Source organism: Cylas formicarius, unplaced genomic scaffold (genome assembly GCF_029955315.1).
Source record: "Cylas formicarius isolate icCylForm1 unplaced genomic scaffold, icCylForm1.1 PGA_scaffold_7__23_contigs__length_41026272, whole genome shotgun sequence".
Taxonomy (NCBI): domain Eukaryota; kingdom Metazoa; phylum Arthropoda; class Insecta; order Coleoptera; family Brentidae; genus Cylas; species Cylas formicarius.
Genome location: NW_026844352.1, coordinates 38,464,935 through 38,488,129, shown reverse-complemented (window position 1 = coordinate 38,488,129; position 23,195 = coordinate 38,464,935). Strand labels below are relative to the sequence as shown.

Below are 23,195 nucleotides of genomic sequence, written 5' to 3'. Positions count from 1 at the left end.
GAAGTATCAGGTCTCTCCATACTCGATCACCTTCGGTTGGACATTCGGGATTACTTCGGCAATTTTTTCGGGATTTCGCCGTAAATTGAAATTCGAAATACGCGGAAAACGGTTCCGCCAAGACGCTTTATTTTTCGATACGGAAAAAACCGCGTATGAAAATCACTTTAGCATTTCTTGGTCTTGAGTATATGTGGGGGTAAAGCCAATATTTGTTTCTATTCACCTCAGAACTTATAAACTATAAAGTGATTTGACGTATTAGCTCACGTCACACTTTTCAGCTGCGCAGGTCAATTATATTTAATATAAATAGTGTCACCCAATTGGCTTGGCTATATTAATTAATTAAGTTTTTAATTTTTTGTTGTTGTTTTTAATTCAATAACTTTCTTATAGTCCCGTCTGTAAAATACCTAATTACGCACCGATCTAGCGTGCGGGAAGCGTCATTTTACCACGTCCGAGCCACTTCGGACATTTCCGGGATTTTACCGCACGCAGTTTGGGCACAATCGGATGTTTTCGGAGATATTTCTCGCGCTTTGAATTTTGACGTTTGACGTTTTGTATTCGTGTTGTTTTGCCAAAATGTACCCAAAAACTAACGGTCGTAGAAAAAGTATAGTATGCAACACGTTCCGTAAACTTTTTAAGTCACTCGTTTATTAACTCGTGACTCAAATGCCGTTTACCGCACTTGTTGCATAATATACTATAATAAACACCATTTTAGTCACTACTTTGATTTGGCAATGTTTAATAAAAGAATACTGTATTTTTCCTACGATTAGTTTTTGAGCGCATTTTAGCAAAACAGCACGAATACGTTCGCTTGGTGACGTGTGACGTAACCGTCAATATCGAAGAATGTCAAAATACTCGAGGAGGCTAAAATCTAACTGATCGCTCAAAAACTGTGTCCGCTCGGGCCATTGGTTAACAAAGCTGACCTTTTAAAGTGACACATAGGGGCCAAGTTACCATTCTATCGGCAAAGAGTTATTTTTGTCACTAGTCCGTTAATAGCCTATCTAACCAATTCGTTTTATCTATGATCGGGGTTTCAAGTTTCAATCGCGTGAGGGTTTTGCGATTGATTACTCTGGCCTTGTGATAGTTTTCTTTCGTTTGCACATTTGTACTCGAAATAATGGATAAATCTATAGGTTTACGAAACTTTCTCAGCACCTATTATGAATTAGGCTTAGTTTTTGTTAATTGCATTATTTGCATCATTTTATATATTTTTAACATTACTGTTGTGATATTGTTTAAAGTACTTTTTTTATAATGTAACCTCGCAGAATTTTCAACGCAATTAAAGTTGGTATATAGACCAGGAATACCCGATGAGGGAGGCGGGCACCTCGACTCGCAATCAACTGGAGTTCTTTTTCGTCCGGTTAAGCTAATTCTAGAACTTAACTCCGTTGTCGTCTCGCTTCCAATAAAAACCAATTAAATTTTCTAATTAAAGCCTTGCATGAGTACTCGCCGTTCAGAAGACGGACAAACGAAATAAGCTTTAAACTTGTAGTGCGGTGGCCAATGTGCATCTCTCCGAATAGAGTCAGCTACTGAATCTACTTTTAAAAAAAGACTAACAAGTTTAATTTTATTATTACATTAATTTCTGTAATTTTGATAATAAAAAACCCCCACACGCAATATAAATTTTTAATTTTAATATTAATATATTAATGGACCAGACTAACGTTTCATGTAGCATAATAGGCCGTTAGGGAATTCTAAAACTCTGTGAATAAATGCCAGGAAATCCTTTTAGATATTGGTTGTATTTTTTAATTTAAATTGAGAACAGAAACTCGGGGTTGGAAGTTTCATTTCAAAATGTTATCCAGTTCGTTTTTGTCAGTGATAATATTAATGGTACCTTCGGTCATATAGACGTACGTCTATCTATACGTATTTTTGCATTGGCATTAAAAGGTTACTAATATGGAAAATTTTTGCATAAATATTTAAAGTTGAATACCTTTATAAATCAGAATTTAAAATCCGTTTTCAGAAGCTTACCAAAGATTTTCCCGGCCGAGGTCGCCATCTAAATTTAATTTAAAAATCATTTGTGAAACTGATTTTTGAGACGTTCTTCAGATTTAATAAGTTTTATTACAAATTACCAACCCACCGCGTCCGAGGTCTGTTTAAAATCGTCGTATTTTTACAGTGACAATTTTTGTAATAATAACTTTTCCCTTGCGCCCGGTTTGCGGCGTTTATTTGAAAAGTTGGAGCGAAATACATTTGACCCCTTGCTATTTCGGTCGGCTCGATTGCAATTATTAGACTCTCACAATTTCAATTACAACTTCAAATTACTTTTCAGATTCTTTAATAAAAAGTTTGAAAAACATCTGCGAGATGGGCCGGTCTTGCTAGTCGAACTCGGAGTTGCCACCGTATTACGTACCTACCGTTGTTGACTTTTAATAATAGAAAATACGACACTGGCACAAGTTCGATATTTACAGCGTTCGATTTAAGTCAAAGTTCGTACAAGAAAGGCCTCAAGAGTGTCCAGGGTCGGGACCCATTTATCAATCATTTTTATATTTTATTTTTAATCTTAAAATGGGATATCATGTATCCTGAAGTTAAGTATTTTTGTAAAAATTACGTAAAGACGGGTGGTTCTCGATATTTTTGGGAAAAGTGTGTACTTCGTTCTCAACTCATTCCAGCGACACTCGTCAAGATAACCGAAATATTCAATTCTGAGATACAGAATCAATGGCTCGACGTAATATCTTATTTATCATTGAATTAATTTAAATTGTAGTATAGGCATCACTAATATAAAAGACATTAGAATTTATAACAGCTTCGTACTAATTGCTATGCTAAAACTAATTAATATAGCTATGATTTATAAATGTAGTTATTTATTTGGGTTATGTTTCATTATTTTATTAGTTATGAATCATAAAATTTGATCTTATTTGTTATGATTTTTTTTAAATTAAAGTTTTCACAATTCTCAAGTACTACTGAAGTCTAAAGATTAACTTGGCACTTATTTTTTTAAAGACCCAATTCTTAGCCTGTATTGTTGATGAGGGCGGTTTACCGCATACCGCCCTGTATATTATTAATAATTAATATTTTCAATTAAAAAAAAATCGGGTTATGTTTAAAATAAACAAGAGCAAATCATCCAGGAGGCGGATATTGCAATCCGGATTTTTATTTACCGCACCCGGAACAGGTCTGAAAGCTTCCCGTCGCATGCTTTTACCCTTAATTTGATTAAAAGAGAAAGTAATGATTCATTGACAAAGGCAGGAGTGACGGAGTTGCGGTGCGGCGAGCTGCCGAAATCAATGAAAACGAAAAGCGTTAGGCCGACTTTACACGCGTCGTTAAGTGCAGATTGCTGTCGCCCTTATCGCGAAACCCGAATACGGCAACTAAAAGCACTTATAGATAGATCATCCGCGACCAGGGGCGTACTCCCAGCGAATGGATTTTGGGATTTTTTCAGTTCGACACTTCGTATAAAATGGCGTCACTACCGAGTGTCAAAGAAAAATTAATAAAGGTCTCTGTATATATATTGGTATTAGGCCTCAGCAGGTCCATTGAGCGTCCTCGTGCACAAAACACCCAGGTTTGCATAGACTATAGTGATTCCACGTAAGCGATGAAAGCTCCAAGAGTCGGTCCTTCGATTACGTTAGGGGATGAACATCCACACAGAATGTATTCTACCACCTCGTCTTCCTGTTTGCACATCCTGTACGTCGGGGTGCTATTCAAAGCCAACCTCAATTGCTCTTTGCTACCAAAGCAATGACCCGTAAGAATAATTGTGGTTAAGCGTAGCTTTTTCTTGGACATAGTCTGATAAAAATTTGGCTGCCGTTTCTTCTGGACAGATGAATAACTTCCTAGCTTGATCAACTTTGCCAAATAAATAAATTATTGGTCCTCCATACACAATCAATTTTCAGTTCATAAATAACTTCTAGCCTACAATCCGACTTGAAGTTTTTTGTTTTTGTTTATCTGTATATTGCAATGGGAATACACTTTACAATAACATGTACTAATCGTTATAATAAATTTCAAATGAGGAAAAATAAATTGGAATGCAAAATTGCCTATCCATTAAACACAATTAACGTTCAATAAAAGCCTTATCATTGTTTCGTTTTATTTTCTAGACATTAAGAAAATATGCATATGTATTAAGCATTATTTATTCGCCATTGTTATTTGCTTAAAGATTACTAAAAATAACTTACATTGTCTTATTTTAAGAAAAATAATTCAGTTAAATAGATATATTAAATAATAATATAGAGCCTTATTGTTTTTTGTAGTTTTTCTTTTTATTTATTTAATTTAATTTTAGTTTCGACTCTTCTTTCTCGTTTCTTTATATTTTGATGTTGTCTTTATATCTATAGTCGGTACGATTTGCGATGGCAAGACAGAAGGTGCCTCAGTGATTTACCCGCTTCCACTTGTATACTAAAAATGACAAAAGCTACCCATTTATCTGCCAGTGTTCTACCTTTGTCTATTGGCCCCGGTGTCGTACACTCGATAGAGGTATTACCGGATAATTACCGTAATTTCCACTACAAAACAAGGTCGGATTTTTGAACTGCTGCCGAAACTCGAAAGGCCATCCTTAAGTATTATGGATAATGTTAATAATGTTAATAATAAGTTTTAAGTTTGCCTTCTTACCATTATATATTTAGTGCCATATAGTTGGTGTGAGCTTAGTGCAAAATATTTTTTAATAAAAATATTTTGTCCAAAGATATCATAGCTATCGGAAAAAGATAAACATGTGCTAATTGAATTTTCCCATATGATTGCTGACGAAAATTTCCGTCTTGCATTTACCCGTAAATGAGAAAAAATAGAAAAAAATTCCGGAGTAATTCCAGTAAAACCGGAACTGCTACTCAATTGTTTTATATGTCAAAATGTATCATCAAATCATCATCATCAAATAACGACAAGGAAAAGGCGTCGAGTTTGGTCAAATAAATATAAAATTTGTTTTGATAGGAATCCTGTTAATTAGAAATGAATTACTTGTGCCGAAAAACATGTTTTATCCATATTTTACTGGATCTTCCTCATTTTATTAGTAAAATACGTCATTAGTTAATAAAATTGGTTAGTCTCTAACAATGAATTAGTGATTGTGTTAAATCAAAATATTTGAAAACAACTTAGCATGTCAAAATGTCAGCTACATTAGTTATCCACAGTACTTTCCGACTAAATTTGTAATTCAGTAGTGTTGAAAACTTTACTATATTAAATGATGTTATGAATTTATGTTTGCTACTGTCAGCGTTCTGCAATTTTAAATTTGGAAGTATATATCGGTAACACATTTATTAAGGTTTGAACAATGTTTTTCTGTTGTATCTATCTGTAAAGACTGTTTTTCAATATCGTGACATGGATAGAAGCCTGTTATCCTTATAACAACAAATGTATATCTTATAATATTAATCCATCAACAAAATAGATAATTAGGTATTTTTAGGGTATTTCGTTTATTAATACCTACGTTCGTTTCCGATAGCGCTCTAATATCAAAATGTTTATTTACTGAATCTATGTATGCTATTAGGTTGTCATAATTTTTATTTAGGCTGACATCTAAGTGAATTAGATTAAAATTTGACTTCTGGTTATCAACATAATTGTAGTTTCGTACGTTAAAATTTCATCACATACTAATATTTCTTTTGTCTTATATTACATACACTGAATTGCATCAATAAGTTTTGAATGTTTTTTATTCCTAAGTTTCACACCTATTAATGTTAATCTATATTTGTAACTTCTACTTGGGCAATAAAACATAAAATTTAAGGGTTTTCTACTCATTGTGACCAGACTTTCCCAAAGACACTTTGAATTATTTTTACCAAAACTGCAGCTCCTACTTTTCCAAACTCGATGTAAATGGAAATGCAAAACTTGAGGTTAACTTCTATGTTTTGGTTTGGCATCTTATGCAGTGGCAAAAAATACGACCTTTAACTTTAAGAAGTACCTAATGTAAACATGAAATTTGAATTGGGTCTACTACAGAGGCCGATATCTCAAAGGACGTTTTTAGGTCGTGCCTTCAAGCGAGCAAAATTTAAAGCACTCCCTAAGAAACTAAGGGCCAATCAAATAATGTAGAAGCCGGTTTTTCGTAAAGTAGCGAGTATATTGCTGCAGTTCTCTTAAAGCGCTAATGGAATAATTGTTATTTAATGTTTCTGAAGTGACATCGATCAAAATTTGTGTTGGGTTTGGATTTGAAACCGCTAAGTTTTTCCATTAATGTTGAATATTCAGACGAATCCATTAAAGCGCTGAATCGCGAACGATGCCAAATGCAGTGCCATACAATCCAAACATGAAACATATATTGGGTTGTTCGGAAAGTCATTTCGTTTTTTTTGGGGAACATGAAAGACAGTTTTCGTATAATGAATAAATATTTTATTAAATTATATATTGGCCATTCTGGTCCAACACCTTTTGCCATCTTTCTGGCAGTAACATAATTCCACTCTCATAAAAGTTTTGGTCCTTGCTGGCAAAAAACTGATTCAGGTGGTTTTTGATATCTTCATTTGAGGTAAAGGTTTTGCCATCCAAAAAATTTTGCAGGGACCGGAACAAATAGTAGTCGGAAGGCACCAGATCTGGAGAATATGGTGGATGTTGCAGTACGTCCCATTGGCGAGTGACCAAACTTGTGTGAGGTCTCGCATTATCCTGGTGGAACACTACACCCTTCCTGTTGATTAATTCGGGCCTCTTCTCTTTAAGTGAATCATTCAATTTGTCCAGTTGATGACAATAGACTTCTGAATTAATCGTTGTATTGTCCGGCAAAAGCTCAAAAAAAAACGATTCCTTTGACATACCACCAAACGGAGAGCATCTCCTTTTTTTGGTGAATGTTGGCTTTTGACACGCTTTGAGCCGGTTCATCTTTTGTGCTCCATGACCTCTTGCGTTTAACATTGTTGTATACAACCCATTTTTCGTCCCCAGTAATAATCCGCTTCAAAAATGGATCATTTTCTTGACGTTTGAGGAGCGAATCATACACGTCAACGCGACGACGACGACACAAATTTCGCTCGACACATCGAGTTTCGAGGTTAAGCCCATGCCTTTCAAATGGCCATAAACAGTCGAATTCGACAAATTTAATCTCTCACCGATCTCTCGTGTGGTTATTCGCCGATTTGCATCAACTAATGCCTTTATCGCATCTTTGTCAGCTTCGACCGGCCTTCCAGACCGTGGTGCATCTTCGACATCAAAATTGCCGGATCGAAATTTTGCAAACCAGTTCTGGCACTGGCGTACTGTTAACACGCCTTCTCCATACACATCCGTCAATTTTTTTCTCGCTTGGACAGCATTTTTACCTTTTCTGAAGTAAAAAAGTAAAATATGACGAAAATGCTGCTTATTGCTCTCCATATTTAAAAGGGCACCAACCAAAAACTACTGCGTAGAATTAATAGAGCTTTTTCACACACAAGCCTTGCAATATCAGCTCTCAAGACATATAATGGTTATGCGGCTTAAGTGTGAAGTTGGTTTCGAAAAAACGTAATTAAGTCCTCTGACGGGAAAAAACGAAATGACTTTCCGGACAACCTTATAATTTGGTGCCCTTCGAAGGGAGGATAAACCTTTTATTGTGATTTTAAATATCATTTGGCATCCTAAATAATAATTTTGCCTTTTATGAGGCAAGGCATGATGATACCGCAATAGTATATGTTTGGAAGGCAGCTCTCCTGACAGTTACCAAAGAAAATTAGGTCAGTTATATTACACATACAGAAAATATAATAAAAGAATACTTGCAAAAAGAGAATACATTTGATATAATGGTACCACCACTTGTTATCAATGTAGGCAGAGGATCATTTTCTGGTAGTAGGCTTTGATGACGAAGATGTTTCATCGTAAATACAAACTAAATATGGTTTACTTCAATATTTGGCTCTTACTCGCAAGTAATATAATCATGATCGTTAGTGACGGCTGTCTGGCATTGATCAGATAGAAATTTAGGGCGGAACATCTGTTATAGTATAAGCAAGATGAACAATCTATCTCTACGGACTTCCAAACTCTTTACAGGGAAAACTGCACAAGATATTCTGGTTAGTTTCGACGTAGAATCCTTCTTTACTAAAGTTCCCATTCCTGAAACTCTCATCATCATTTCAGATATATTAAAATCCGAGAATCTGGAACCAAACCTTCCCACCTTAATTGAAAAATGCTTGCCTGGAACATATTTCTCTTATAACGGTCAAATTTTTGAATAAACGTCGGGAACAGCTATGGGTTATCCATTATCACCGGTCATCGCGAATATATTTATGGAAGCCTGTGAGAAGAAATCTCTCGACACCTTCCATCAAAAACCAAAATTATGGAAACGCTATGTCGATGATACCTTTGTTATTTGGCCTCATGGTCAGGAACCCCTAGTAGATTTTCTTAGACATTTAAACTCAATACACTCTAACCTTCGTTTTACGATTGAAATGGAAACTAATAACAATCTCCCACTCTTAGATATTCCTACGCACACAGACCGATACCTTAATGCATTGTCATATCACCAACCTGTCCAAAAATCATCGGTTATCCACTCTCTTGTTTACAGAGCCGTGAAACTATCTCAGCCCCAGTCATTGAACCCACAATTAAAACACCTTACCTCTGCTCTTCTCTCCAATAATTTCCACATTAAAGATATTAAGCGTTACATCACAAAATACACTTCACCACAACCTTCTAATAGCAATGAAACCGAAAGCAATCCCACAGTTGCCACTGTTGTCCTTCCTTATATTCAAAACATCACTAACCAAACTAACCAATCTAAAAGCAGGTACAAATTATAATGCGAGCTAGTCTCAGTCAAGCTCTGAAGAAGCCAACAGGATGATTGGCGAAACGTTAGCTAGTTCCACTGAACAAAAACCGACGCAGGAGGAATCCAGAAGTTTTATAAAAAGTAATCAATTTTATTCTGTCTGGCATTTTATTGCCGACTATGCCATTACAAATCGTACCGATCATGTTTTATTTTAGCCTGGCCGATATGTCTTGTGCGGTAATTATTATATTTTTAAATTTTAAAGACGTGCACTTTGTTTTCGGGTCGGTCTTGAAGTTGTCAGTACACGCCGGTATTGTTATTATTGAACTGGTTTATCGTCGCAGTAACGTCATCGGCTCAAAACGGGCAAATCGAACACGCAGTATCTAAAAAAATCAACCATGTCAGCCGTCGACAGACTAATATCGGGGCTGTTTTTAGTTCACTGGGTGAAGGTTACGGAAGCTACCAACGTAACAGGGTCGCGGAGGCGCGGGTCGACGTTTGAGGGGGCGGGCGAAAACAGCTGAAAGCTCGCGTACTATACCAAGCCCCGTCGCCTTCATTTCATTCACCCCCGAGCAGATATGCAGCGAGACGATGAATAAAATGTCGGCCCGCCTTGCTTTTTTTTTATTCGGATCGTCGATGCCGGAGTATCAACGTCGCCGTTTTATGACGGCGTCGGAAAATCGACCGGGGCCGGCTACACCCAACCATGATTTTAACGAAATTTCGCCTTTTGCGTATATTTTATTTAAGGTGCCGCGGTGTCATAAATTACGATTTAACACTTAGTAATATCTATAAACCGAATAAATGGGCGCGTTATGCTCTTACCCTTAATGAAGTATCCGTTCCGGAAAGGAATTCGATCCTAAACTAGATTTATGTAAAAGTTTATAATGACGTAGTCGACGTAGTGTCTACGCCCGCCGCCGTCGGGAGTAAATCCTTTGAGTGCGAGCGTAACTTTTTATACGTTTTGCAACTTAGTTGGTGGCGTTAACAGCTCCCGTACAGGATGGACCAAGTTGATTTCTTATGAGAATACCAATTATTTGAAAAAAAAAACCGTTTCTGCCGTTCGAAATTTATTCAAAACCCATCGGTCCAAACTGAAATTGTCTATAGAATTTCGGGAAACCTGTTAAATAGTCTACAAACCTTATTACGTCACTAGGCTTCTTGAACTCTCGACTTCGCGAGAAAAAGGCACTCTAAACTTTTATTCGCTACAAGATTAACCGTAATCAGAATCGGCATCTGACGACGAATCATACTTACTTTAAAATGGCCTTCGCTACTCTCCCGGTCGTCCAAACATGGTTATCTTAAAATCGAAAACGTGTCAGATATCGAAGTTGTTAAATTTTGCAAGAAAGGGAGTTCCTTTTCTGGGATATTAACGTTGACCTGTCACTTAGAGAGTTCAGCCAGACAGGACCCGCCGAGATGAAAGCCATTTCGTGTCTCGCAGTGTCCGCTTCGGTCAAGATGTCACAGGAGCTTTTAAAACACACTTAGGTGGAGTTGGGAGGCCAAGTTTCGAAACCTGTCAACGACTGAACGGGCCGTAATGCCGAACGAAAACGATAATATTTTTTGTACTTTTTCCTTCGATTCATCGAAGCTCCCTCAATTTAATTTGCCACCACCACCGCGAAAATATTTTGTACCACGATTTTTCGATCGGTAAACTTTCGCTCTATTTATTCGAATTCCGATAAATTTTCGTTTCGAATTTTCATTAGGGTAGGAAAGGATCGCCCTCACAAAGAACTAATTTAGCGTAGATTCAGAAATGCCTAGTTTCCAACATATTTTTGTAAAATTTTTTTTTTACTATATGTCACACATTTCTTGCCGGATTTTATTAAAAATCGTCCACGTAATTTAAAGGCCTTTAACTTAATGAAAATTGGAAAGCCCAGTGCCATCCCGACAGGTATCTCAACAAGCCACTAAAAGTAAAACTTTTTGACTCTTGAGTTCTTGTCGTATCTTGCTTCGTTTTCAAGCGAAAACATAAAAATCATGAAAATTGAAAAATTTTATTCGAACTTATTTTTATGTTTTTGGTCTATAGTTGTAGCTATCGAAAAAATGTGCTAATACAATAGGACAAAAGCCCACACACAGTGTGGGCACGTTGAGAGCACATGTCTATGAATAATATATTTGTGAAATGGAGCTAGCAATACGCCGACCAAGTGTGGCCCACTCTCTGCTACCAAAGTATTTCAAGTATTTCGCTAACAAATTGCAAACAGAATGTTTTCTTCAAACGTAAAAATATGCATAACATTTAAAATTATTTTAACGTAGATAATAAGATTATTTGACTCAAAAATTGTGCGGATTTTGCTTAAAATGTTTTTGCAAATAAATTACGGAAATAAAATTTTAGTAAATAATTGACTAATTATAATAATACAATTTACAAATCTATTTTACAAATTTACAAATAATTTTAATTGTTTTCTTGAATATGTATTTCGTATAGTAATATAAGAAATTCGAATAACATTTTTTGGACTGTTTGATATACAATAAACTTAAACTTAAAATGATAATAATAACCATCATCGGCGTAATTGCCCAAGCTGTTTTTTACATTTAACACCCCGATCTTGGAAATTAAGCTTTTCCAGACCTACGTTTATATAAACTTTTTTGTGAAATCTTGTGCCGCATCGAGACTGCCGGCCCAGTGTTCGACATAGTGGGCCCGTACTTTCCTCTACTTACGGCAACTTAAACCAAAGAGTGCTTTATATATTTAAGTTTTCCTGAGTGGAAGTGGACGTCTTCAATCTATTCAATGTGTCTAAAACTACAATATCTGCAAAGAGCATTTTCTCTCAAAGCCCTAATGGCACTTCGTTGTTTTTTTTTTCTTTTTCCTCTTTTGTCCCGAACAGAATGGAATGATATGATTACTTTCGCCTTTTTATTCAAAAAGCCATACAAAGAAAAGAGCTTGTTTTCCTGTGTGGTAGTCTGGTTTCTACCATAATGGCGCATTTATCAACCTCAAACCTCCACTGGCTAAGTTCTTTCGCAAATTTATTGAGTTTAATTGTTGAGTTTGATTGAAAATGTCAATAAAATAAATTATGTTATTTTAATATAAGGAAAATGATTGTAGTATCAGCCTCTGGCGAAATAGCTAGTGACAAGTCACATTCATTCCACCAATAAATACGTTCCGGCGAACTCTCGTAAAAGCAGATAAAACATCGGGGATCAGGTTTTGATTGGTTTGTTTGTTTGGGTAAAAAGTAATTCTCGAAACTGCTTTACACCCTTCTTAAAATTACGTAACTAAGATAAGAGAAAACGACATGTCTTGACGTGAGATGAGTCAAGTACGTCTGTACTTCTGGTGCCCCACAAGAGACAGTTTTAGGCCCGGCTTTATTTATTATATACTTAATTACCTAAAACCATTTCGAAAATTGAACTGGCTTTTACTTGATGAAAATCCATTTATCAAAATAAATACGAACTAAAAGTTCAGATTTTCACGAAATTATATATTATGACATGACAATTGTTTCGACAACACCATGTCTTTATCAAATGTAATATTTACAAACTACCTGTTACTATTATATATACCGAAAAATGACCATAAAACCTTAATTAATGTTGTTGCGAGAATTTAAGTTCAATAAAGGAGAGGTTTTTAAATCTAATTCTAATAATTCGTTTGATTTTGAGTAGTTTTTATCAATCATAAAATACGAAATTTTGAGCAATTTTTGAGAAAAATGAACTTTTTCATTTTGTGCGGAAAAACAGGTCTTTGGAAAAATAGATCAATGGAGCTGGTTAATATTTAATGCTTTGACCTATCTATGGCGAAAATTCATTAAATGACCATCAAAAAATGCTTTTTCTAATTGAAAAAACTCATTTTTTTAAAATGGAGCACCCTGTATTTAACGCTTTTATTGAGTTTGGGATTTCATTTATATAATTGATTAGTTCTTTGTAGAAAATCATTATTTTTTGTCATTTGCTAATATTTAGTTGTCCAAATAAATAAAATAAATAAATAGCGGCGTAGTCTCTTAGCGGACGCGTCCCGGCCCTAATTTGCGGGAGATATGATAAATTAATAGCGAACTCCTGCAGCCGTGTTATGTTTTCAAACAAAAGCCCCCCCGAAAGCCGACTGTGCCGGCTGTAATTGTTAAAACCGAAAGCCGTCCGGGCAAATTACCCGGATTTTATTCAATTAATTGCGTTGCGGAATCGGGCTTGTAATGCATCATTTCGCTCCGTAACCATATTTGCACGATTAAATTTAAAATTAATGGAAGCGGCAATAGTTAATTGAATGAAAAGCTTTTCCGGGCCGGTTTTGTATCGCTCGGATTTTTTTTTGGCTCGTTTAATAGGCTTTGTTTTTGAAATAATTTATGACGCCTAATGGACGGCTGGTCGGAACAAAGATCACTACTGATTTTGATGCTTAACACGTTGAAGGCTCACTAATACTTCGAAAATGCCAAGCTTCCCGGTTTTTGTCACTTGTGATAACACTAAAAGTCAAATCATTTATAGGTTTTGCCTATTGTTATCCAGTGACCAATACTCAAAATGGTTTGCCAAAAACGCTCCATCCCGTCATAAAAATGCAAAGTACTTTATTTAAACTGAACAAAAATTAAATTATACAGGACGTTTCAAAACCAATGCGAAAAAATTAATTTCATTTGTTAGCATCATTAGGGAGATATGCGATACAAATATTTCCGGAAAAATAACGTTTTTACTTTAAACACGAAAATTTAACAATAAAATATTACGGAAGTACAACCATTATAAAAACAAACTTTCTGTATATTTTTTAATTTCTTAAAATGAGCGGAGACTGAATTAGACTTCCCCAGTTAGTTCGAGTGCAAAATAACATTAATTTAATCATAATTTAATGGTTCAACAATACGAGTTTTAATTCATTTATGCATTTATATACCGGCATGCAAACGGAAATTCCTCGGACGCTTGTCGTCTTACGCATGAATATATCAATTAGTTTCAGACATTTTAATGTTTTATTTGGTACCTGTAAGTTTTACGAAAAAATTACAGCAGAAAAAGCTTTCCAATGAACCCGTCTATCGAAATGTATTTTTTGGTTATTTTTTTCTTTAATTTTAGTTAGGGGTAGTCTAATTCAATATTCTCCGTCCGTTTAAAAAATAAATAAAAAATATGCCGAAAATGTGTTTTTTTTTAATAGTAATGTTTTATTGTTCTATCTATTTTCGTTTTTATTATTATTCTGATATATTTATATAACCCATTATTTTAAACAAGAAAACACTTCTACAAGTTTATCGCATTTGTTTTGAAACACCCTGTATACATAGTATCATTTACATTTACTTTTTATTACAAAAATTAAATTATAAAACATCATAATGTTCTCCGTCTTTTGAGGAACATTGATCAATTTCTTTTAAGCGAAGCCAAAACCGAAACTAAAATGGCGTTTATCACACTTGTTGCATATTATACTCTTTTCACTTTTATATAGATAACAAGAAACATTATTAGCAACCAGCGTCATATTGTCAATGATTTCGGCGCTAAGAAGTAAACATTAAAGACATCATTAATGCGTTTCATAAAATAGAATAGTTGAAGTCTCCTGGACTTCGAATTCGATAGCGTATTCTGGCTCATCCGTCGCTTCTTTCGTTGTCCTCTCTGACGAAACTAATTGACGATAATTGGAGACCACAACTGCCGCAGAGACGGCAGTCAAATCCGATACCCGGCGAAGAAAAGGGCGCGGAAAAAAGAGCAGTGCGCTCGTTCCCCTCGTCGAGAATCAATCTGGCTCGTTATTATTAACGAGGTGGTATATTTGGGAACGCCAAGAGATCTCCCCATCTCCACCAGGTGTCAATTTGTTCTAATGGATGGTGGAGAGGAGTTGCGAAACTCCGCGGCGGCCTCTCTAACGATCTCTCATTAAAACTAACGCCATTATATTTTAAAAGGCACTTCCTAACAGGCCCTGCAGATAAAGTCAGACGCAGACTGTCCGGTCTGTCCTAATTGAACTTACAATGCGATTCGTGGCTTCAATTATTTTTCTTGCAATCTCCGCATGATGGCGGCTAGAGGTCGCTCTCTTTATCGACATATTTATATTAGTATTCCTTACTGAAGAAAGTAATTAAAGCACCCTGAAATGATCACTTCCCCACTACTTACACGAACATATTTAAAGTTGCCTTTTTCAAATATTAACTTACGGATTCGTATATCAAAAGTTTTTGTAGTCTGTGTTTTTTCTTTGCCCCAAGCAGACGGTCAATCGGAACGAAACTATATGTTTACAGGGAGTCCAAGTAAAGCAACGAAGTAATAGTACAAGTAGAAATTTAGATAAAAAAAAGATAAATAAATGAAAAACCAAGTTTTCTTATTCAGATATTATTTTTCTTATGAACTAAATACTTTCGTTAATTTTAACACGTTTTAAACCTTAATTTAATATTTTATACTTTGTTACAGAATGATGAGGAGGTTAAAAACTATCTGCAAAATTTGAACATTCCGGTTAATATGCACAGTACGGAAAATGGAGCAGGTGAGTTTCCACCATCTTTCCAACTGATATGCAGAGTACCGAATCATTTTTAGTTCACTTCCTTTTCCTTTTTCTCACAATGTTTCCTACGAAATTATTTTCAATTCGGTAGACTTAAGATAGACACGAATAGCATGTTATTTGAAACATACAACTGTGCACGGTACTTACCTTTTGTGCACCTTGCGAATTACTTCAAATTTATACATATAGTTCCAGAAGTGTAGTAGTTCAGTTTTGGATACCTGGGGCCCCAGAACAGCAGCTACCGGTGAGTACCCTGTTTCCGTTACCGCCGTTGTATGTTGCGCAATTGTACCTATGAAAATATCTTTTCAGTCATAATGCACAAGGAATAATTAAATTCCAGCAAGCTTACGGTCCTCTTGCGAATCACGAGTTTTCGAATCGCCCTGTGCTAACATAACATAATTTGGTTAGTAGTATAAAAAAGTATAAAATTTAGTAGTATGTTATAACCAATAAAACAGAAAAAATTGTCGCAGTTAATAACCTCGAAAATTTTCAACAGAATCGTCGAAAGAACATGCTCGTAAAGTTAATAAAACTTGAGGATCGTATCTGGAATTTGATTTAGCAATAACTGGCTATCTATACTGGGTGTTGCTTATCACTAAGTAACGATGCCTCAAATTGTATCTTCTAGAATAAAATCTTCGACCATTTTCGTTCACTTTTTTCCCATCGATATCGACTAGAATTAAACTAAGCCACGCGATTAGATCCGTACACCAGACGGAGGCGTTTTGCTCACCAAAGTGCAAAGAATAAAGAACGAGTGAGAATTATTCATTATTCGGTATCGGAAACGAGCAATAATTCCCATAAAATATTCATTGCTTCGCGCTCTACACCGAATAATAAAGAAACACAAACATCATATTGCACTTTACATGTATAGGGTAAAGGGCGGTATCGTTTATATGCATTTATTTTTAGAAGTTTAGTTCATCAATTGATTTTGACTACTGACGTCGACGTGGATGTGCTAAAATAATTGAGCTAGTAACATAAAACTGTCTTAATTTAATTCATTCATTTTCATTTCAAACAGTCTTTATTTATTTACAGTCTACTACATCGTCAAAGCCATATTTACATTATATACAATAAACATATACAACATAATATCGTAAATAAACTATAGATTATATAAGTCTTTTGGTTGACAACGCCCTCCGGGACCATGGCGCGTTTTGGTTACTCGTATCGAGATTCCAATTAATGTTACGACATAATATCAACGATAGCAATGCGGGGAGGGTGTTTTTATTCAATTGAAAGGAAACTAGTCTTAGTAAAAACCTTTTTTAGAAGAATTGATAGTTTTATTACATTCCAAAAATCGTCGAAGATGTTTGCGTATGTACTTAAGTAAGTTGGTGGGGATGGTGCCGAAGTGAAAGGAACAAAAATTTTAGTTTTTTGTGGTTTCGCGCTTTGTATGTTTTTAAGGCTGTTTGTTTGCCTATTGGCTTGAAGTAATTGAGGCGGGATTTGCGTTCGTTATACGTCTTCGTTGAACAATGGAAGATGTTGATAAAGAAGTTTGCTTTCACCTAGATGTCGAACTCGTCAACGTTATTTTGAATAAAGTCTGCCAGTAACATTGCTCGTTCAATTTTATTAGTAACACCTTCGACGGTTCTATAAAGTGCTTTTAAAAAACGGTTTAACTCCCTGAAATTGATTGCACCCTCCCCGCTTAACAGATTGAGCGTTTCTTGAAATTCCGAGATGCCATTGTAGTTGTTGGAGGGGCCTGCTCGTTTCGATTGATCCGCCGCCGGTGCGTGCTGCTGTGGATGACCAACATGGACGGGTGGTTTGGACGACTGTTGTGATCTGCTTTGTTGAGGGTCTCTGGCGTTGGTACGTCTCTCCCAGGCATTTTGCTTGGGGATCGGTGCTTCTTTGAATTCAGCTCTATTGTTGGATACCACTTCTTTCTTCTGGATTTCTTGGAGTTTCTTTTGGTAGATGGGATATTCGGTATTGCATGCCGTGTGGCTTCCACCGCAGTTGGCACAGGTAGCGGGGGTGTCGGGTGTTTTTGTGCATTCCTTTGTGTGGTGTCCCTGGGCGCACTTTACACATTTGGGCGGCCTATAACAGTTGGATGTCCCCAAGCCTGACATCGGCGGCACTGGATGATCTGTCTTTCGTTCTTTCTTCGCTCCCAGGATACTTTTGTGTGCGAAATATACTTAACTTTATTTTCAAGTTCCTTTAGAATAATGCTGGATGGACAAATGACGAGATAAAGTTGGGCCTTGCTGCGTGCTAGGTCCTTGCGCATTTTATATATATTTTTTACCTCAATTTCATATTCGTCCATAAGTTCTTCTTTGATTATATCGATATTTAAATCTAGCAGTTCCCTAAGAATAAACCCATGGGTTTTTTGGTAGCCGCCGTATAAGTGTGGAAGGATAAGAATTCTTCTTTTTTGCGAATACTGTCTTAATTTAATTAATAATAATTGTTGTTGCAATCGGATATTATTTGATATTACCATATTATTGTAGGTACTTTCGTCGCCTTTCGTCTCGTCAGCCTGAGAAATTGTAAGGACTTCAAAAATCTGAACGTAATAAAAATTTTATATTATTTCTATGTGAGATCGGATTTGGAATATTGCAACTTGAAATTAAAAGAACTCAAAAAGAAGTTGTAAAATAAGTACTAAAATGAGTACTTGTGGAACCTTTTCGTCTTCTAAGGGTTGATGGACACACAAAGGTGTTTACAGCAATATTACTTGTTAGTATGTTGTGAACTCTGTTTATAGATTATATTGATTTTTCTAATAAAATTCGAATGTTTCGTAAAAATTTGAACCTTTTTTTTTATTTGATTAAATCGCAATTTTTATTCCTAGTGAAAACAGTTTGGATTTTTTATTGTTTATAGTGAATTTAATATTGATCTTAGATTTTATTCATCTTTGGATTATACTCTTAGGATGTTTGATTTGTAATTTGTGCATTGTACTGTTGATCACTAAACGTACAAATAAAAAATAAGAACATCAACAGCAAAAAACGATTTATGATTCTATTTTTATTTTCTTTCCTAGTGATTAAAATCATATTATCTAATAACTAATATTAATACACACAATATCTACTAATTAGAATGCTTGATAATAATAATAATGAATGGTCGGAGGAGTCAAAAGGTCAAATTATCTTCTTAATTAAACTCACACTCCATTATTAGTATTAAGTACAGTAGTCAACATTTCAATAAATGGTTTCGTACCCTTACAAAAAACATTTTAATGATAAGCTATTGCTACCGGAAAATTAATCCCATAATTGAAATTATTAATAATTCATTAATCGACTTAAAGTCCCACTCTAATATTCGTTATTTATGAATTTTTGGAAGGCTGTTAGGAATTTGTCTTAGCATCCATATTATTACAAAACTATTTCTCAACATACATTATTATCCACATACTGCATGAACTCTTAATTGAGTAGGAATTATCTGTGAGAACTTTGGCTGACTAATCTGAACAATTAATGCTAATGGCGCTAATTTGTATATATTCTCATATGGATTAAGAATCCTAAAAGAAACGTACTTAATTGAAGCAATTGTTTTTTAGTTAGCTATAGCAACTGTCTTTTTAGGTTATGTTTTACCTTGAAGTCAAATATCCTTTTGAGGAGCTACAGTAATCATAATTTTAATTTCCGCTATCGGTTATTTAGGAACCTCCATTATTTGAATTTAATGTATATTTGCTGTTGATAATTAACTCGATTTCTTACTTTCCATTTTATTTTACCATTTATTATTCGAATAATTATTATTCACTTAGTTTTGTTCGATCAATCCGGACAATTAAATTCCTTAGCCTCAAATAGAAACTTAGATAAAATCTCCTCTGTTTCGTCCATATTATACATTTAAGGACTTACTTACGTTTATTTATTATATTATAATCCAAATTTTAACAGTTGGTTACATATTTCTTTCTTAGTACTTTATATGTAATGTACAGTAAATGAACTTGAATATATTATTATTCTTTCAAAATATCATAAAGAAATAAAAGTTTTAATTTAAGGTATAGAGCAATTTTAAATAATATATTTTCTTAAATATGCAGGAATCAAAATGAAAAAAGTCGAAGTAATCACAAGTACAGTGGACGTGGTTTCAGTAGCTGCAAGCCTTGCAAAAAACGGAGAATTATTTTTTTTTAATTATTTATTCATCAAAACTTCAAGCATGCATTGTAACAAATCAAATATGTTTTTCTTAATATATTCTTTGACACATTTTCACAATGTTTCTATATATTTACCCAATAATCAGAACTGAATTGAGCCCTAATATTGCTGTGGTCTTTAGAACTGTCATGTCTTTTTTGCATACTTGGATGCTCTAAAACGTAACCAGGGAAAACAATATAGAGCATTTTTTTATTACATCCACAAATCCATATATTATTTGAGTAAATGTCTAAATTTCCGTGTATAACTTTTTCTTATACTTACACCAGCTTTTTCAATGGTAATATCTGGTAACCTTTTGCTTTTAATTCTAACATTTCTTCATATGAGAATTTAAAAAATCTCTTCACATTAATTAAATTAAAGACAACCTCCATAAACTATTTAATTATATGTATTTTCTCTGAGTTCTTAATTTCTTGGGAGCTCTGCACCAGCCGCAGGTTTACTACACTCGTATGACTTTCATTACATAAAAGACATCATTTGGCTTGTTCTAAATCATAATCAGTAATCACCGATATCTGTCTTTGGCATTTACCGAAACTAACCAAAGTTAACCAACACTAACTACAAAATTGCGAATATAAATTTCAACTCATTTACATTTACATGTCTACGAAAAACGTACCCTCCTAAAAATAAGGGAGCCAAGTTCACTGGCAGGTGAGGCTCCTCTTAATACTAAATGTTTTAGGTATTATGGATAATTCCGGTAAAATTTTTAGATATTACCAATATTAAAGGAGTATCCCAAATATTATGCATAACATCTGACGATGTTAGTATTTATGCACAATTCCTAATTTTCTCTGTTATCATTATCATTCCTAACACAGTTATTATGCATAATGGTTTTCGGATATTAGCTGTAACATAAAAGTACTATAAATCTATCAGATTTTGAACGGTTTCTCAAATATGTAAATATCTGAGCTTAATTTTCAGCTTCAACACAAATTTTACCCGTCTAGTTGAAACATCGGAATAGCCCGCCACTGTGTCGTCTAAATGTTATTAAATCTTCGAAATCCCCGGGCCGGCGCAATTAGCTTAGTTTCTTATTAATTAATGGCAAGCCGCTCGTAGACAGTTTACTTAAAATTCTGCATCTGGATGTAAACGGAGAGGCCCGAGGCACACAGGGAAAATGTAATCAGACTGGGTTGCTACTCGCGCTGATAATTATTGCGATAAATATAATGCGACCTCCTACTGTGTATATCCGCAGGACAGCTGCCCTTAATTGTTATTGTTAATTTCATGCCTCCTTAGGTACGAACGCAATCGTTTTATTGAATATTTTGCTAATTAGTACAAACTTTTGATATTATTTTTTATTAATTTGTTGTTTATATCCACTAATTGCTACCTCCATGTAAACGTACGAGGTAGTTCTGCTAGGACACAGATACCTGTCACTTTGTGATCCAAGTAAAGATCTACGCGATATTGATCTGTGCTCCTAAGAACCTCCGTAGCGAACGACAAGTAGCGACATTCGAACCCAAGCCCTTTGTTCCATAAAATTAACTCGAGGCTTCTATTTGACTGACGAGAAACTTTAACATTAAGATCGGAGGAATGTAATTCTGCTAATGTGTAGGTATTGAAGGCCATAAGAAAGCTGACAAACCATTGAAAGATACAGTGTACTAAAGAGCAAACTGAATAAATAGCTTTTTTGGCAGAGTCTGTCGGGATTGAATGCGCGTAGGAAACCTGATAAGACAGTCACCTAGAAGGAACGTGCTTATCTAACATTAGATAATATAGTGATCCTACTACGGTAAAAATTGATGCGGCCCAGATGTACTATTTTCTTTCTAAACAGGGTTTTCCCAGAACAATTAACGAGATCTAAGCATATTTTGAGAAAATGCTGCCGTAAAAATGGCACATCCAAACTTATGAACCATCTGTCAGCAGCGATGCTGGTTCGTGAAAACGGAAGAACTTTCCAACTTGTGCAGCTTGTACCACTTATAAACATATTTTTTGCTCAAACCTGGGGTCGAATCTCTTGAAGCTTCTTTTATTTTTTGCCCTGGCCAATCTTAGTCTGATATCAGCACAGAGGGGATTATGATCGTATTAAATATCTGCGCCCGGCAGCGCAATGACTCTGGTTATGGTATTTGTAAATGTGCCTTTGATCATGATGAAATCTATCTGGTTTCGAACAACTTGTTCTTCATTGTCTTGCGGTGATTTCCAGGTGGGAGTTTGTACCAAGATATGATATATTTATTTCATTGGATTTCATTAGCTTGATTGCCTGTTCCATATGCCCGTAAAATTGTTCAACTTCTTTGACAGGTTTTTCTGAAGTGGGAGCATATACCTGAGTTATGTTAATGTCTATCGTCCCTCCGCTTCGCAAAAGAGCAACCCTGTCAGAAAGAGGGACAAAATCCTTTATCGATTTTTGTAGGCTCTCTTCCATTAGGATGCCTACACCATGACGATGGTTTCTATCTACGTCGTCAATACCACTACCACTATATCTTGTCCTTGGACCGCGTCACTCCGCTATTTGTATCAAGTTGTTGAGTTTCCCAGCTGCAAACAATATTCGCACATTCCAGGTTGCTATTTTGATCTTTTTATCTAGTCGGAATCGGGAGATTCTTCCCACCTCCTGACCACTTAAGGTCTGTCGGGACTGGAGGCCGTTTGTTTCTCCGGGACTCCCATTCTAACCTTGAGTATATCTGAAGAGCAGCCATTGTAAACGACCTTCTGATACCTGTCGGTCAAAAATGACAATACTAGTGAGAAGGCAGCCTCATCAAAACCAATATACCTTAAAATACATATTAAGGTACCGAATATGAAACATGTCAAAGGCTTTATACATTTTAATTTTAAAACATAAAATATTCTTGAATCTTATACTGGCTGTTGCAATTTCCATGGCGTACAGTCTAATACATTGACCTAAGATCCCGATAGAACTTACCCGGTACACACGAAAAATCAGCTAGCATTGAATCTCACTGGCGGCGAGCATGAATCGAAAACAATTAAGGTCGAAACACTAACAAAAAAAAACAGCAACCACGCCGAAAGCACTCAAACGCATTAGGCGAACGCCCGAATGTGCTAAAAGCCATTAAAAACATTAATAGTGAATTGCAAAAGTATTTTTATGAATTCAGGAAATGCATTACCGTTCTGATGGAACACGCGTTCGCCTCGAAAGTGGTTTGAGTTTTCATTTACATAATGGAACAACAACAAATGCATTTTGTATTAACTCCGGAGATTTAATGGCTCCGCGTGGCGAGGGCGATGGAATGGGAGTGGGGAGACGGCGCGAGACGAGCCTGGAAGCGGGAAGAAGGGATGAAGGGAAACAGTCATTATACAGTCATGACAT

At 35.4% G+C, this 23,195-nt stretch overlaps 1 protein-coding gene across 4 annotated transcripts in view; it reads left to right on the top strand.

The window, feature by feature from the left end:
* Window positions 1-23,195, top strand: part of LOC132704532 (LIM domain only protein 3-like) — a 102,805-nt gene that overhangs the window by 41,735 nt on the left and 37,875 nt on the right. For all 4 annotated transcript variants that reach the window (XM_060674573.1, XM_060674575.1, XM_060674572.1 and 1 more), the window contains exon 2: window positions 15,467-15,542. In XM_060674573.1, coding sequence (XP_060530556.1) covers window positions 15,518-15,542 — 25 coding nt within the window. In that variant the 5' untranslated portion in view covers window positions 15,467-15,517. The remainder of the gene's footprint in view (window positions 1-15,466; window positions 15,543-23,195) is intronic.